Source organism: Schistocerca americana, chromosome X (genome assembly GCF_021461395.2).
Source record: "Schistocerca americana isolate TAMUIC-IGC-003095 chromosome X, iqSchAmer2.1, whole genome shotgun sequence".
In the NCBI taxonomy this organism is placed as follows: Eukaryota; Metazoa; Arthropoda; class Insecta; order Orthoptera; family Acrididae; genus Schistocerca; species Schistocerca americana.
The window spans coordinates 967,967,730-967,982,077 of record NC_060130.1 but is presented as its reverse complement, the minus strand read 5'-3'; the positions used below and the strand labels follow the sequence as shown (position 1 = coordinate 967,982,077).

Genomic DNA, 14,348 nt, shown 5'->3' with positions numbered 1-14,348 from the left:
TCTTTAAACTCAATAAATAGTTCTTCTAAGTTGCATAAAAGAATTCTTTTCTGCTTGTAAGTTTTTTTTCCCATACTAACTTTGTCTTTAGCACCTGGCAACATGTAAGAAAATTCATCATCTTCATAAAACAGTTGGACAGTGTCTATTGTTTCTTGGAGGAAGGGTTCTGGCATGTTTGAGTTCTGTCAAAGCCAAAATACCTTTCTCGTTTGCAAGCGTTCTGGCTTTTTGCACTAAATATTCTGATAGATTACTTTTTCCCGCTGCTTTTGGAGTGATTGTTAATATCTGTATTTTCTCCCATTTGGTTAAGTTTGTCTTGAGTTTCTTTTTTTTATAACATCCACTAAATGATCAAGATCAGGCGCGGCTCGTGGTTTCTATAGTGGGGAAGGCTGCGGCATGTATCAGTCGGAGCCAATATAGACCTCTGGTTACGTTACAGATTAGTCTGACATAAACAACTAAGAATTCAGGGGGAGGAGGGCGGACAGATCACTCTCTACCCATAATTTTACGTACTTTGTCTTCTACACTCCTGGAAATGGAAAAAAGAACACATTGACACCGGTGTGTCAGACCCACCATACTTGCTCCGGACACTGCGAGAGGGCTGTACAAGCAATGATCACACGCACGGCACAGCGGACACACCAGGAACCGCGGTGTTGGCCGTCGAATGGCTCTAGCTGCGCAGCATTTGTGCACCGCCGCCATCAGTGTCAGCCAGTTTGCCGTGGCATACAGAGCTCCATCGCAGTCTTTAACACTGGTAGCATGCCACGACAGCGTGGACGTGAACCGTATGTGCAGTTGACGGACTTTGAGCGAGGGCGTATAGTGGGCATGCGGGAGGCCGGGTGGACGTACCGCCGAATTGCTCAACACGTGGGGCGTGAGGTCTCCACAGTACATCGATGTTGTCGCCAGTGGTCGGCGGAAGGTGCACGTGCCCGTCGACCTGGGACCGGACCGCAGCGACGCACGGATGCACGCCAAGACCGTAGGATCCTACGCAGTGCCGTAGGGGACCGCACCGCCACTTCCCAGCAAATTAGGGACACTGTTGCTCCTGGGGTATCGGCGAGGACCATTCGCAACCGTCTCCATGAAGCTGGGCTACGGTCCCGCACACCGTTAGGCCGTCTTCCGCTCACGCCCCAACATCGTGCAGCCCGCCTCCAGTGGTGTCGCGACAGGCGTGAATGGAGGGACGAATGGAGACGTGTCGTCTTCAGCGATGAGAGTCGCTTCTGCCTTGGTGCCAATGATGGTCGTATGCGTGTTTGGCGCCGTGCAGGTGAGCGCCACAATCAGGACTGCATACGACCGAGGCACACAGGGCCAACACCCGGCATCATGGTGTGGGGAGCGATCTCCTACACTGGCCGTACACCACTGGTGATCGTCGAGGGGACACTGAATAGTGCACGGTACATCCAAACCGTCATCGAACCCATCGTTCTACCATTCCTAGACCGGCAAGGGAACTTGCTGTTCCAACAGGACAATGCACGTCCGCATGTATCCCGTGCCACCCGACGTGCTCTAGAAGGTGTAAGTCAACTACTCTGGCCAGCAAGATCTCCGGATCTGTCCCCCATTGAGCATGTTTGGGACTGGATGAAGCGTCGTCTCACGCGGTCTGCACATCCAGCACGAACGCTGGTCCAACTGAGGCGCCAGGTGGAAATGGCATGGCAAGCCGTTCCACAGGACTACATCCAGCATCTCTACGATCGTCTCCATGGGAGAATAGCAGCCTGCATTGCTGCGAAAGGTGGATATACACTGTACTAGTGCCGACATTGTGCATGCTCTGTTGCCTGTGTCTATGTGCCTGTGGTTCTGTCAGTGTGATCATGTGATGTATCTGACCCCAGGAATGTGTCAATAAAGTTTCCCCTTCCTGGGACAATGAATTCACGGTGTTCTTATTTCAATTTCCAGGAGTGTATAATCAGGTATTAATTTATTAAATATCATTAGAAGCTAACTTTGAGTTAAAATCTTTGGTTAGTGTTTTTATACGTCATCATTACATTTTCTGACACTTTGCAGCAAATCATATGAAAAGACGCGTTGCGGAGAGATCTTTAATGTGATGAATGTTAACTTTGCGGCTGCTTAATATTTTTGGTGTTTTCAGTTCTAAATTTAAAGCGTTTATTGTAGTTTACCTCCAAAGCTCGAAGTTAAATGTTTTTCGCTGGAATTATGTTTTTTCACCTTTGCGTGAAAATTCTTTAAGTCAGTGATACCAGTTTCAGTCCAGGCACTATCAGTACTATTTGTACGAAGGCAGGTGAAACAGAAAAATGCATTTTTCACTTCACAACCACGCAACCACTCAGCTGCATCGTACATTGCTCTATTAAAACTGCGTTTGTATACTTGCCTAGATTTGCACTGTTTCTGTTCTTGATTGATCATTAGATTGGGTCTGGGTGCACCAAGTTCTTTCACTTGCATCCTATGGCCGTGTTCCAAGTTTTTACCTATTAAATTGCACACTGAATTCATATTGCGCTGGTTTCACACTCGCGGTATGTCGCAGATATTCACAAGCAAGTAAAACTCACTAAAATATTGCAAAATACACTCCGAAAAAGAAACTTGCTAATATCACACGATATCAACAAAAGCAGTCAGCATCAGCAAGCAAGGAAAGTAAAGTCACGGGACAAATTTTGCACACTTTGTCCTCTAATCACTTATGAAACTCTCGCTAGATGGCAGTACTGTTGTTACGGTTAGAGAGCCTGTAGTTACAGTAGTCTAGTGCACTCTGGCGGGATATTTGCAAACTTATTGTAAATGTGGATAAAATAGCCAATGGTAGAAACAAAACAACTATGTAAAACATTATCAAAACAATAATACTAAACGTCGATTAATGATGCATCGAAGCATAGTAGAGATGTGCAGACACAGAGATTGGATAGTGAAGTTTCGGCCACTCTGCATTCCTTTATTACATAGATAGTGGAACGTGAAAAACATGTGGTGGTTGGTATGACACCCTTAGGCTGCAAGCTCTGAGCCTTCGGGTTGCCCATAAAGAGCAGTACTATGTAGAAGCCACGCCCCCATACCGCATGCAGCTTACGGATGTTCCGAGGCGCAGCCTAAACACTACTAACCGTTCGGAAAACATCTATCGATACAAACAGTTCCAAAAACGTTGACCATCGTTATTTTAATCGGAATGGGAAATGTGCAAAATTCGTCCTGATAATTTAAATTTTGTAATATGTTCTTGCGAAATTTACTTTAACATATATTTTGGGGTGGCTCCGCCTCAGAGCCTTTAATTACGAGCCGCGCCTGATCAAGATCCTCAGATTTTGTCTTCAGTTCGTTACCTTGAGTTGTATTGTCAGATTCACTTGAATTGTTGGATTCTTGTACTTTCAAAACAAATGACAGCTTTTTGAAAACCTGGTCTTTTGCCTTTTTAATCTTCTTTTTAGCATGTTTTCTCTTCAATTGGGTACATAAAGTCTGAAGTTTAAGTGGCGTCACATCCAATCCTAAAAGTGTTTCGTTCAACTTTTGTCTTTAGTAGTCTTTTTGCATTGGTTGATTTACTCTCATTTGCTTCATGACTTTCAAGTAGAGCAATATCTTCATAATCTAAACTAGGTGTTGCCCTATTCAACAGTTTTGTACATGTACTGCACAACTGCTTTCCTGGCACTAAAATAATGTTCTTATTTTCCTTAACATATTCTGCTTTTCCAGAGTAATTATCCTCAAATCTTTCTTCATTGTGAAAGGTACAGAATGTTTCTTAAATCTATCACAACAGGATTTTTAGTTTTTTTTCCTTCTTCAAAATACTTTGAAAAATAACACAAATGTTGGGAACAAATATCAACTGTCGCTGTACTGCTTATTAGTATGCCAGACTAAAATTTCTATTTCTGCTTTAGACAACTTTTCCAAAATTAAATAAATGTCTTTGCTTTTTGTCAGTGAAGTATTTTTACATGAAAAATTTAGTAATGAACCTACTGTACACTTAAAATTAGTTTCATCTTTACTTGAACTTGCTGTTATCTCCATGGTAAGAAACAAACACAAACACACACACACACACACACACACACACACACACACACACACACACACACACACACACACACTAGTTTCAAAAGTAAAATGATAACTGTGTTTGTATAACAATTATTTAAAATGTCACCAAGCACATAACACTAGGCAGATAACTTGAACGGAGCCAAGTGCACACTGATAGACTTGCTGTACAGGCAATCTGTGGGGGGAGGGAGAGTTTCATATCCTGACTTGAATTTCATGTCTTGACAGAAGACAGCAGTCAGACCGCTGACTAGTGAATTTTTCATGTACATACTTGCATAGTAGTACTGCCGTATCTGAACTTCAACACACTTCTCATGACTCCAAAACTGTTGTATGTTTCTTGACTTAAACTTCAGCTAAATAAAACAAAAAACTTCAACTACAGTAAAATCTTTGTCCCAATTTAAAAATACATAACAAAAAATGTACTAATAAATTAGTATTTTAAGTAGCTCATCTTCTAAGTTATAGTTTTAAAACCTTTTACTTCTATATAACCTCTACTATAACCATTTTGAATCTTAAAACAGCCTTTCTGTACATTTTGAACAGATAAAACTTGTTTTGATTTTAATATAAGATAAAATTGTTCCAACTCAGAACCCCGCCAGTTAGTTACGTCTCAATCATCCTGAGAAATACACTTAGCCTAAAACTTTAAACGGTGACTTGTTTGAATTGGATGAAACCTGGAATATTTTCTTATCTCTATGCATACATTTCACACACAAATTTTGGAACAAATCCAGAAACATTGGGTCTTATATCTACTTTTGGCTGGATGATTTGGGGTGGAATGACCCCACTGCCAAACTGTGGCCAAGAGCAAAATGAACCACCCTGACAACCCAGGCCATCTGGATCCACCCCTCCACCACCAGCTTTTCCGAACTGCACAGATGGTAGCTATCCGTACAACACATTATTCACTCCTGAAATCATCTCGGCCTCAGTGTATGGTAACCTATTGTCCCCGCACCCTCCACTCAACAGTTTCTGTCCCCTCTGCCCATCACCTTCTCCCAATTCAAGTCCCCTCACCCTCATTGTGCACTGCTCTCCTACAGTGCACCCACTGACCTTTTCCACTTCTCTGCTCCTCACCTTTCTGATCCCTTTTCTTCCCCCTTACCTCACTCTCCCACAGTCTGCTGCTGCAGTACCAGGTAGCCTTATCTGCTGCCTCTAATCTTTGCATGCTCTGCCAGGCAGCACTGTTTCATCTTCCCCCACCTGTACCCTGCTATCCCTCCCCCATCCACATGCTATTAAAGATTTTTGCTACCATTTGATGCATTACAGTTTGTCTGGCTTAAGCAGCCATAGTTAGTGGTAATGTGTGTGCAAGGTGTGCTTGCTTGTGTGAATACATGCATGTTTTTCATTTCTGATGGAGGCTTTGGTTGGAAGCTCAATATCTAACAGTTTTTTCATTGTGCCTTTCTGCAACTCAATGTGTCATCTTTACAGTGAGTAGTAATCTATCCTTCCCACAATTGTTTATAGTTCAGCCTTGACTTTCCATTGTTTACTTTTACTTTATTATGCAATTCCTAACCTGACTCTATGACATTAATGTTTGTAATAAATAAGATTTTTGCAGTTATCTAGTACACTTGGTAGTAAGTCTTCAATGCGAAGTAATCCTAAACTGGAACCCAGGGAAACACTCGAACACATGTTAGTGCTCTTAGTAGATGTGGTTGCGTTTTCAGTTACTTGACTGGTTAACTTAACTTTGTCCTCCTTCTTACAAAAATCTGAGTGAAAACAAGAACTATACACTTTCCCCCTTTTTCCATAAGACTCTAAATTATTTGGTACATGAGGATAGTCTAAAAATGCTTGTAAGCTGTTGGAAAATCACATACGATACCCAGTGGACACTTGATCAAATTTTTAACAGACCTTCAAACAGGACGAAACTGCATTATCTGTGGATGAGTCTTTCCTATAATCAAACTGGGTGACAGTCAATTATGATAACTAAAATAAGTAGCACCTATTGTATGCTATACATTGCTTTTCAAAAAGTTTTGAGAACTCTTGTAATAATTATATTACTTTCTAATTGTTAACTTCATCTACTTCCAATTTCTAGTGAAGATTTAAGTCTGTCTGGAAAAGATCTATTCTATCATCTTCGGGGTGTGCGTCTGGGACATAAATATTTCCTCTATGTACCTGTTTGTTTAATAGACATTCTAATTCATTTTTACATGCAGTTAACAATGAATGATCATTGACAGTTTGCATGTTCTTATAATTCCACAGCCATCCTTGCTTACTGATTTCAGTAATTTGATATCAGATGCTTTCCTTTGCTACCTTGAGATAAACTTTTATTTCATATTAATTTGATTTTGTTCTGCAAGTTATGTTTTATTGACATACATCGTGTGGTTAGTCCCTCTAATAAAATTTCCTTTGATCTTAGAATATTGTCTATAACAAGATACTGCTTATTGCTCTTGATAGTCCCACAGGTCGTGCTGTAGTTGCCATTTTATTCTGTATGGTATACGGTACTCCTATGCCTTTAATGGTCCACACTGCCCATTGCTTTTGCAGTTGTGTTTTGTGTATAAAATGTAATAAATATCTCTTAATAAACTTTTTTTAGCATATTGTTTCTTCGATTGCGTAAATAATGACTGCAGTTTAAGTGGTGTCACAGCCAACCCTGAAAGAGTTTCATTCAACTTTTCTCCTTCTCCTTCTACTACTCTTTTTGCATTGGTTATTTCACTCTCATTTGCTTCATTGCCTCATTCAACAGCACAACAGCTTTCCTGGCACTAAAATAATGTTCTTATTTTCCTTAACATATTTTGTTTCTCCCAGAGTAATTATCCTCAAATCTTTCTTCTTTGTTAAAGGTACAGAATGTTTCTTAAATCTATCGCAACAAGACTTTTAGTTTGTTTGTTTTTTTTTTTTTCAAAATACTTTAAAAAATAACACAAATGATGGGAACAAGTATCATCTGTTTCACTGTGCTGCTTATTAGAATGCCAAACTAAAATTACTATTTCTTCTTTCGACAACTTTTCCAAAATTAAATAAATGTCCTTGCTTTTTGCCAGTGAAGTATTTTCACATGAAAAATTTAGTAATGAACCTACTCAAAATTAGTTTCATCTTTACTTGAACTTGCTGTTATCTCCATGGTAAGAAACACACACACACACACACACACACACACACACACACACACACACACAATAATTTCAAAAGTAAAATGATCGCTGTGTTTGTGTAACTATTATTTAAAATGTCACCAAGCACAAAACACTAGGCAGTTAGCATGAACGGAGCCAAATGGGCACTGGTCAACTTGCAGTACAGGCAGGCTGTGGGGCGAGGGAGAGTTTCATGTCCTGACTTCAATTTCATGTCTTGACAGAGGACAGCAGTCAGACTGCTGACTGGTGAATTTTTCATGTGCATACTTGCGTAGTAAATAATAATCTCTTGGAAAAAATATTCAATTGTCTTTGGTATGGGCACAGTGCACTCCTTTGCATTAATGGTCTTCCACAAGTTTTACGGATGTTTATCCTTAGATGGGCTTGTTATAATTTTCTACAGTAACATTGTACTGTGCACCTCTGTTTTAAAACCTCTTACTATGAGATCATTTCCTGATTCCTGATGGTGATAACGATGATGATGATGATGATATAACTCATTAGTGACTCATTTCTTTGTGAATGATCCGCGAATGAGACACCATTGAAAATATTTTCCATTCCTGTTCATCTTCTTCCCTTTATTCTTGCTGAAAAATTTCTCATTGGGCAGAAAACTGAATGAGAAAAGATGGAGTTATGCTACTTTCCTCTCAGCCAAATACCCCACAAAGTGCATTTAAACCTTTGAATTACATTAACTTATATTTTTCTCTAAATCAGATTCTTAACACATTTTCAAGTTTTCCCAAAAAGTTTCTGAAGTTACAACTGGCAGAATAGTATATTACAGTTATTAAAATTTTCTTTCCATAAATTCAGACATTCCTTCACTGCCCTCAAACACCTATTCCCTGCAATATTATCCTACTAAAATGAATATTTATTTGGAACATTTAGCCGCTCCTTGTATTTTCAAAGAAACAAAATTCGGTAATGGATACCCCTATTGAGGAAATCTATCAGCTCACTTTGAATATGATGTTTGAATATCATGTTGTAACCAAGTCCTATCACGCATACTTACATGTGATAGAAAATAAACAGAACTAGTAATGGAATAAAATTTTACAAAAAAGACAGACCTGTTATGGGTAATTAAAAAAGGAGAACAAGGAGGAGGAGGAGGAGGCAGCAAAATATTACGTAAAATAGGAAATGGACAGAATCAGAGAAAACAGCATAGTTCTTAGTTTGTTAGTAGAGACATGTAGTCTGTTTAGTGGCTGGGGAAACTGAAGGGCATGAAGTAAGATAGAGGAGTTAATAATAAACAAAGACTTGGTGGAAGGTCAGAACAAATGTGTGTAAGTGGCAATACAACCAGCAGCAGTTTCAAATAATGGTCAGGCACAGCAAGATATGAAGGTAAGAGAAAAGAGGGATGGTTGAGTTAGAAGTGGGTAGATGGAATATGTGTGAAGGTAAGAAGAGATCCCAAAAGAAGTAGAAGAGACTGGTGCAGGATTTGCACTTTTGAGAGTATGGGCACAGGCTAGACTAAGTTGGTGAGATGAGATATGTGTATGAAAAGTTGTGGAGTAAGTATCTGAAAAGTTAATATTAACTGTGCCTTGATGGGTCAATAGTGATTTGGGGATGGCAAGAGTATGTATCATGGTATAAGTTTTCACGACCGTAGATATTGGTGCTGTATGAGATAATACAGGTGATATTAGTAGAAACAGATGACCCAGTGGGTGATGTAATGTAGAGCTGTTTCAGCCATGGGGTACTGTAAATTTAGACAACCTAAATGTGATGTTAAATAGCTGTAAATGAAATGGATTGGTTATCTAGTGCAAACATCTATCTATCTTGCTCTTCTGTTCCTGTTACCAGCAATTTGCATATTTCTGTCAATGTTCTGTTTTGCCACTAGCTTATCATTTTGGTGTTCCATTTTTTTGTAATCTGAAGAATTTTTATTTCACTAGTCTCAACTATTGTTATTTGTTGATTGTATGGTTCATTAACCCCAAACAAATGAGGATGTGCAGATAGAAGTCACTGTCTTTTAACAAATCAGGGAGCAGAAACATAATTATTTTAAAAAAAGTATTTAGCAGATTGAAAAATAGCAAACAAAATTATGACACAAGATAGGGTACATTACTCAGTATGTACAAAATTATCAGAATACATAAATATCTATCAAAAGTCTTTTTATGTAGTATAAAACTAACATTTCCTATCAAGAATAATACAATTATTAATATTTCTGATGTCTAGAAGTCTCTGAAAACATATATAAAATTATGAACTGTCATTATCTGGCATTCTAAAGATAATACCTAGCAAACAGTTCCAGTACTTGCAACAAGTAAATTTAGTGACACAGAATGTGTATATGTGGTGAACCTTTGGTATAACAGCTACAGTATTACAAGTCTTGTTTCACGTGTACAGTCCTGGAGAGTGTATGCCACTTTGTTTTCTATGTATTTGTAATCAGTAATACATAAACTTTCTGTTACTAAAGAAACTGAATGTCAAATCAGAAGAAACAGAACACATCATATTTTCTAATACATACATGACCCATAACATACACAGCTTCACAGTATTTAAAAGCTAGGTGTGACAAAGTTCTGTTGTATGTTACATTTCTGTGTGGCGATTGTGTAATGACTACAACCTTGGATACCAGAAAGGCTTCACAATTGTTCCTGTACCTTTGCTTACTTGCTTCACCACTACTCATTGTCAGTTCATAGACAGTGACATAGGCTGAGGTGTAATGATTTAATCACATCGTCCATTCAGTGTTCATTAACTTTTCACAATTAATCTTACAAATCCGTATTGCCCAGTAGTGCTAACTATATCTCACCAGTTTGTCTCTTTTTTTAAAATTAATTTTGCTTTTTTTTCTATTTTCAGTGAGGCTAAGTATGTATATTTGCTTAATAATGCTGTTTGCTTTTGCCCTAACAGAAACTATTCCACGGATGGACATGGGAGAGATTCGAGGGGGTAACCCTATTTTTATTTCAAAGCATGTGTTTTGAGCATTTTTAGTAATTTTAATGCATATCTTTTGGTTATTTGCTGGCATTTTTGCATGTTGGAGAAATGAAAATGTATGGACTGCAGATATAGTAGTTACTTGTGGTGTACTCTACTATTTTTGATGGGAGGGAGACATGTTTGATCTCTACAATAAATATCTGTAAAGCGAGTGCCCTAATATTCCAGTTAAGGAAGTATTTACTTCTGTGTTGTTATAATGTGTATTTGTGGAAGTAATAGAAATTTAATGCATGTCAGGGATCATTACAGACGTTACTAGCATTTTCTTTTCAAATTGTATTTCTTGCATGATTTGCATTACAATGGGGTTTTTATTTTGTACTTTTACTTTTGTCTGTAATATGTATGAGAAACAAATGTACACAGGAAATTATTTGTGAGATACCTCACCAGAAGCCTGTTACCTGTAGTTTGTTTTTGCCAAAATCCATTTAATGTCCTATAATTACAAAAGACAATTTTGGGGCATAGGTTTGTGAAATAGCTTGTCAGATTTGAAATGTCTTACTTATTTTAATGCTTTCTTCTTACATCTACTTTTGATTCTTTCATTTCAGCATACACCTGTATGTTGAACAGTGTTTGCCCTGTGTAATTATGCCATTATATTTAATGTATTTGCATCACGGTAGTTTTACATAACTTTTGTACCATATTTTCAAACAATTTTATTCAGAACTTCCATTCTTTGCAGTTACACACAAGTTAGGCAATGGAAAATTAATTACATCCAATTGTTTCTGCATTTTGACTGATAAACATTCGTAAAGTAGTCCAGATGACATTAAGTTGGACTTACAAACTGATTCACATTTCATAGGAACTGAAGAGGATCAGGAAGCGACAGATATGCTTGTCGGAAATGCCCAAAACCTTATGCAATCTGTGAAGGAAACTGTACGTGCTGCTGAATCAGCTTCCATAAAGATACGAACAGATGCTGGTATCAGGCTTCGCTGGGTCCGTAAGCAACCCTGGTACCAGTATTGAGATTTCCTTCTCCAGTAACAGGTAAAACATTTCATTTAAGAGGTCACATTATTTGTATGCACATTTTTCTCATCGAACTGCTAATTCTTAGTTCAGACGTAAATGTGAATTACTGTATATAGTTTCTGTTTAATGGTATGTTTTTGGATTTCTATCAGAATTGGTGATATCATTTTTGCTCAGAATTTTTCAACTACTGACCTACTTGTATACCTCAGGTGCCACAATCTGTGGCCTCCTGTGTGTTCACTATCTGGATTCTAGCGAGACAGTGAAATTGTGAACTCTGCTTGACACCAGAAAACATATTATTTATGGAATAACTAATACTGCACTTTCTATTATGTATTATTGGCAGCTTCTTCGTGCTTATTTCTAAAATTACTCTTGTAAGAAACATTTGTCAAATACCTGATCTTGTCTTTCTGAGTTGTTTGCAGCTGAACTAAACTGGAATCTCACAGAGAATGTCAAATACCAATTTGAGAATCATAGGGTGAATTTTGAAAATGTGTAGCTAGCTATCAAAGAATATATTTGCTACAGCAAGAACAAACACAATTTATGGTATGAGGAAAACATAAGACACAATGAAGTACAGGTTGTGCATAGCACTAAACTCATTGACTCTGTTCATCACAAGAATAAATCTCGTGTAAACATTACACTATGTATTCTTTCACATTTGCTGGAACTTCATTGGATTTTGTTTCATGTGGAGTGGAAGCCAAGCTGTCTTGAGTACAGTCAAGTATGGTAGTAAGAATATGTCTTATGCTGTATGCATACATCGACTTGGCGATAATTTGAGGCCAGCGCATTTGACTTGGTCAGCACTGGCCAGTCAGGCAAGTGATCCAACTGACCTGCAGTAATGGGAATAAGTGCAGTGAAGACATAAAAAGAGATGAGCTGAGAACAATATAGCTTTGAATGTCATTTAATTTTTAAACAGAAGGAAATACTATATGGTAAAACTCAGGTGATATGCCTCTTAGGTGACAGGATGGAAAACATAACATACTCTAGATCTTAACTAACATAGTATAGTAATTAAAAACAAGAGTGATGAAAATTCCTGACTTTCACAAGGGTAATTTTTCTGCTGAGCTATATGTGGCATAAAAGCGCACTGCTGGGATTTCACCATGTAGTTAAAATTGAAGCCACTGAAGATATGACAGTCAGTCATCTGGTAATCTCTGAACTCCTTCCATATCAGACTCCAAGGAATACATTTCAGTACTGCTATATTGATAAAGAGACGCTCAGCAACAGAATCCCGAGCCACCAAAAAAATGCACATTTCCTCCTTGTCTTTTATGACATGCTGCTCTGCATTTCTCCATCGTTTGGCAATGATGTGACAGGGAGCTTCGTGCATTAGTTCCAGTACATTTGTCAACTTAAAAGTCTAGTTATTTCTCACAACAAATCCCTTAACTTGGCTTCAGATCATTTCCGTTGGGTTCATATTGCAGTGCTAAGGTAACAACTGAAAAAATGCAGCATTTGTAGAGTGTACTCGACATCATGAAAATTGTTTGTTTTCCATGTTTCTATGGTGCTTAACACTGTGGCTCGTGTGAGACCACATCTATCCTACAAAGCGATGGGCATATTGAGACAAAGAGTATTTGTTTTTCTCCAAGAAATTTAATGGTGTAATGTTTTCTTAATTTCAACAAACCTTTAACAATCATGTATAAAATATCAATACTAAGAAAGTGTATGTGCAATGAAAACCAGAATTTTGTGTGCGATATGTAATTATAACTAGAAGACATACAGTGTTCTTGAAAAATGGTGGTTAAGTGTGAGTTAATTTCCATACATTTGATGAATTTCCTATTTAAATGATTTAAATCTTCAAATCAAACAAAAACAAAAAAATTGTAGGCCAAAACGAGTTGTGAACTGTTGCCTGCAAGCACACGATTACCAATCTACGATGCTATCAATTTCGCAACACATATTATTACAGTACTCTCCCTTATTTTTGTTACATGATGTTTCTCGTAAAACATCAAAGCTGATTTTTCTCTGTAATCTTATGAAAAACATAAATAAAAACTTGTTTCTCGCCATTCCGCGTATGTGTTTCATTACAAAGCAGGAAGCAGTGTCATCCCAATCAAAGCACAAGTAGCGTATACGGAGACTGTGGCTGTACATGATTTTTTAAATAAGAATTACGCAGCTTAACTATGATTACAAAAAATGTTGGCTCTTAATACATCAGAATGTCTTAAAGCCTCATTTACAGTGACCTAGTAATAAGATATCGAATTCATAAGCTAGACCTACTTCCAAGAGCGAAACAGCACCAATGTACGAGAGCTACAGTTGCTGATCAATCATTGTGTTTGTGTTTTTTTGCATCAGACTTATTCTTATGATGAACGAAGTATAGACAACAGTAATACAGGCTACAGAATAGGCTGAGCCCACATTTGTGATTGTTTAAATAATACTGTTTCTTTGGCGGCCCACCAGAGCATGCCAGGGGGCTGACCCAGGTCATGTGGCCTCTATAAGCAGGCCTGTGCACTGTATGGACACGCAACCTCTGAAATCACATGCATCATGAGTGAAGGTACAGCACTCCTCTCTTCTAGGGGGTGGGAAAACCACATACAAACATGAAAATGCTAGGCACAAAGAAAAGCATTGGTACAGAAAAAAAGCACAGATATTGTTAAAAAAGAGAGAGAGAGAGAGAGAGAGAGAGAGAGACTGAGATTATGAGTCATGGAAAACACCAATGATAGCACTGACGACCATTTCATCTCCGAAGACAACAGTGGCTGCAGCATATAGTTTGCAGTCACTGACAAGTAGGGACAGAAGTGATGAGGGGCAGGTTGGTAGGCCATCCCCTCTCTTGTGAGAGGCCGTAGGGCAGAACAGGGATAGCATCTCCATACTGAAGTCCTCATAAAGCTCAGCAGTTGGCACCGGGGGCATCAGCTGGGACATTGGAGATGATGGCCTCATGGAACCCAGCAACAGAGCGACGGTGGCTGC

The 14,348-nt window shown here is 38.4% G+C and overlaps 1 protein-coding gene across 2 annotated transcripts in view; it reads left to right on the top strand.

Annotated features, from left to right (window-relative positions):
• LOC124555714 (vinculin) overlaps positions 1–14,348 on the top strand; it is a 298,529-nt gene that overhangs the window by 260,833 nt on the left and 23,348 nt on the right. Inside the window, exons 22-23 of one of the 2 annotated variants that reach the window (XM_047129721.1) lie at positions 10,236–10,274; positions 11,152–11,342. In XM_047129721.1, the coding sequence (XP_046985677.1) occupies positions 10,236–10,274; positions 11,152–11,321 (209 nt within the window). In that variant the 3' untranslated portion in view covers positions 11,322–11,342. The remainder of the gene's footprint in view (positions 1–10,235; positions 10,275–11,151; positions 11,343–14,348) is intronic. The other variant, XM_047129722.1, reaches the window with a different exon arrangement.